The 3,827-nt window shown below is 40.1% G+C and overlaps 1 protein-coding gene across 1 annotated transcript; it reads right to left on the bottom strand.

Moving 5' to 3' along the window:
- Window positions 1-2,042: 2,042 nt before the first annotated feature.
- Window positions 2,043-2,987, bottom strand: LOC131393313 (olfactory receptor 1J4-like). The gene is given in 1 exon segment (XM_058523963.1): window positions 2,043-2,987. A coding segment is annotated over 1 exon segment (942 nt). The 5' UTR covers window positions 2,985-2,987.
- Window positions 2,988-3,827: the final 840 nt, after the last annotated feature.

Below are 3,827 nucleotides of genomic sequence, written 5' to 3'. Positions count from 1 at the left end.
CCCTGTTCAGGTTTTGGCTCCAGAACTGGTGGAGACTTAGCCCACAGACAAAATGAATCCATGCCTGCAGCTTAATCAGGGAGTGGGGGGGTTGGGGTAGGGGGCGCTCTTTGTCCTTACGTCAAAAAAGCTGGGGTGATAAATGACAGCTTCATCAGCTGCAGGTCAAGGGTCACTCTTTGAGTGAATATTAAACAAGTAGAGAGTAAGGTATTCTGCTCTTTCTTTCCTCATTTACCCACCCGCCAACTCACTCATCCATTGCTCCTTAGTCATTTGGTTCTAGCTCAAGCCAGAGAAGGTATGTTGCTGTATCCTGGGACCCCCTGATTGCCTTTGAACTGGGAATATAGCCTAAATGCCATTCTCCCATCGTCACTATAATTTAGAGTATCTGTGTAGGTTTTGCTCCAAAATTCATCTCTGCTGCATAGGTAGAAAAAACTAATATTCATTATTCTTGGTTAGTTGTAATGCTAGGCCAAATTTAGTATTTCATTTATTTCAAATCAAAATATATATTAGATGTTTTGTAATTTTTCCATTTACACAGAAGAAGAAAATCAGGCTCAGAGGAGTTAAGTATATTGCCTAGGTCCACACATTCTGGTAGGTAGCAGCTTGCAATTAAAATCTGTCTTTCTCAAATATTTTTCTCTTGCATCTACATGGTGTTGAGTCTCAGAAGCTTTTGTGACCCTGTTTATCCTTAACTAACTACAGCCTGAGGAAAGAGACCTACGTGGCACTTCACTGGATGCCAAAGAAGATAGATTAATTAGGCTCACAATAAAAACCCAGGGTTACTAAGCTGAGTAGACATGATTTTAGAGAGACAGATGATGGCGAGGTTGAATGAGAAAGGCACCGAATTCAGTGGTGACAACAAAAGACTCTGGACTATGGATGCTTCCTTTGTCTTTCTCCTTTCCTATCTAGTTTGAGCCAGTGCTTTGATTGAAACTCGCACATGTAGTCAGAATGCTTCATAGACACTGGTCTGTGAGTGAACTGCTGAATGAAGGTCACTGTAGTCTATAAGAGAGATCAGTGTTCCTAAAATCAAGAAGAAGCCTTGAGTCCTTAAGTGGAGCAGCTGACCTTATAACAGTGGATAGTTTCCTGGAGTTATAAAGGGTACTCTACAGTTTCTTCTCCTGGTCCACCATCATCACTAACAACAAAAGACATGAGAAAAGAACTGAATGGGACATGAGGAAAGGAAAAGAGATGCTTTACAGATTTTCAATTCTGCAACATTTCTATGCCAAGGGAGCCCTGTTAGCCAATATATTTCAACAATTCATACAAACTAATAAATTCCCAACATCACCTCATTTCCCTCTCCACCAGCTCCTGGCAACCACCATTCTATTCTCTGCTTCTATGAATTTGATGATTTTAGGTTCCACAGCTAAGTGAGATCATGCAGTATTTGTCTTTCTGAGTCTGACTTATTTCACCTAATATAATTGACAAAGTTTTAGTTATGTAAGATGAGTAAGTTTTTGAAATTTAATGTGCAGCAAGATGACTATAGTTAACAACACTGTATAGTACACTTGATATTTGCTATGAGGGTGGATCTTAAATTAAGTCTTCTCCCAACACACACAGAAATAAAATAAAATGGTAACCATGTGATGGTGATAGGTATATTAATCAGCTTGATTGTGGTGATCATTTCACAATGCGTACATATCAAAACATCAAGTTGTCCACTTTAAATATATACAATGTTTATCTGTCATTTAGACCTCAATTAAGCTGTTCATCAAAGAACCAATAAATCAGAGGAAAGACATAAGTTCTATTAGCTACGTAATTTCCCAATCTAATAGACAAGAGCAATAATCAATGATATCAACTCAGAATTCACAATCTATACTAAAGAATCGCTAGGAAAAGAGAATAATTGTAACAGAATCCAATTCAAGTTGTCAAAAATTTACTACGCACGTATTCCATTCTGGGCTCAAGATTAGGGGTCTAGCATCTGGAGATATGTAAATACATTTTTCTGTTATAAATATGTGAAAATGTCATTGAGACAAGACTATTGCCCTAGTGAAGAGTTTCTCCAGGGCCCCCTTCATGTCCCTGTTCCTCAGGCTATAAATGAAAGGGTTCAGCAATGGAGTGACCACTGTGTACATCACAGAGGCAATTACATCCTTGTCATTGGAGATTCTGGATGAGGGGAAAAAATAGAGCCCAATAATTGTCCCATAATACAAAGATACCACAGAGAGGTGGGAGCCACATGTGGACAAGGCTTTGCAGATCCCTTTGGTAGATGGAACCTTTAGGATGGTGACCCCAATGCAGCCATAAGAGATCAAGATACCTATTAGTGGGAGAGTAATGACTGCCACTCCTGCTGTGAAAATGACCGGCTCATTGAGGGAGGTGTCTGAGCAGGAGAGTTTGAGCAGGGCTCCAAGGTCACAGAAGAAATAGGGGATGGTGTTGTCAGCACAAAAGGACATCTGGGCCACGAGGAGGGTGTGAGACAGAGCATTGACACAGGAGAGGATCCAGGATACAGCTACTAGTAACATACACAGCTCCTCTTTCATAATAGTGGGGTAGTGAAAGGGGTGACATATGGCCATGTACCGATCATATGCCATTGAGGTGAGAAGGAAATTGTCCAGATCAGTAAAAAATATGAACAAATACATCTATGCTATGCATTCTGCATAGGGGATGGATCTATCCTGAGTTTGGAAGCTCATTAATATCTTTGGGACAGTGACAGATGAAAAGGAGATGTCAGTGACAGCCAAGTGGCTGAGGAAGAAGTACATGGGTGTGTGGAGGCGAGAGTCCAGACTGATAAGTAAGATGATGAGCAGGTTCCCCAGCACCGTGGTCAGGTACATGCCCAGGAACAGGACAAAGAACATGCCCTGCTGCTCTGGCAGGATGGGGAGCCCCAGGAGGAAGAACTCAGATACGCTGCTCTGGTTCTCCCTCCTCATGCTCTTCTTCTCTCTGCTGGAGATGACAGGACAGCAAAAGAAGCAGAAAGCAACAAATTTTGATTTATAGGAGGCAGATAAATATGAGGTCCTTTCTACTGGTTAATATGTCAATGTCTGTCTGCACTGCTGTGTTCCTACAAAGATCCCTCAGAGTGGATGGGAATATTATGTAAAATGAGAGAATTTGCCAACAGAGAAGGGTTTGATATAGAAGAGAAACTGGCTCAGTTGGTATTTTTCCACCCTCTAGAGAAGAGGTAGCCTCTAAGTTATAATTTGCAGATGTGTCTAGTCAGTAAAAGGAGAGCCTCACACTGTTTAAGCAGAGAGATATTAAGCTAAAATTTCACTTTGCTATTCTATTTCTGTACTTTTTAAAATGATCGTCTGGCTATGCTTGACCTTCAAGTTGTAACATATTGAACTTCTGAAATCTGATTTACCTACTTTTGTAAGTAAAATACAGGAAGTTTCAAAAACATATATTCAAAGTAAAGTAGATCAAAAAGAAATACCCAAAGTTTCCATTATGTATAAAGTTCGAACAGTAAAGAAACATATCTGTTGATTGAACTCCGAGTTTCTCAGAGCTCAATCTTCCAATGTCACAGCTGTAAAGAGTAAAATATTACTAACAGTTATATATTTATTACCAGTAATCATGTTTATAAGGCTCTTTTAGATCATTCTCCAATGTCCACCTGATGCTTCGAGTTCTTAAGACATCATGAAAATCCACAATCCATAACAGAACAGGAAGTCAGAGGAGCCATAAAATTACCCCTATGCCTTCGTTAGCTTCCTCATTTGGGCTCCTGAATCTTGAACCAAAGCGCTTAC

This window comes from Diceros bicornis, chromosome 28, assembly GCF_020826845.1.
Source record: "Diceros bicornis minor isolate mBicDic1 chromosome 28, mDicBic1.mat.cur, whole genome shotgun sequence".
NCBI classification, from domain to species: domain Eukaryota; kingdom Metazoa; phylum Chordata; class Mammalia; order Perissodactyla; family Rhinocerotidae; genus Diceros; species Diceros bicornis.
This window is presented reverse-complemented; position numbering and strand designations above follow the sequence as displayed.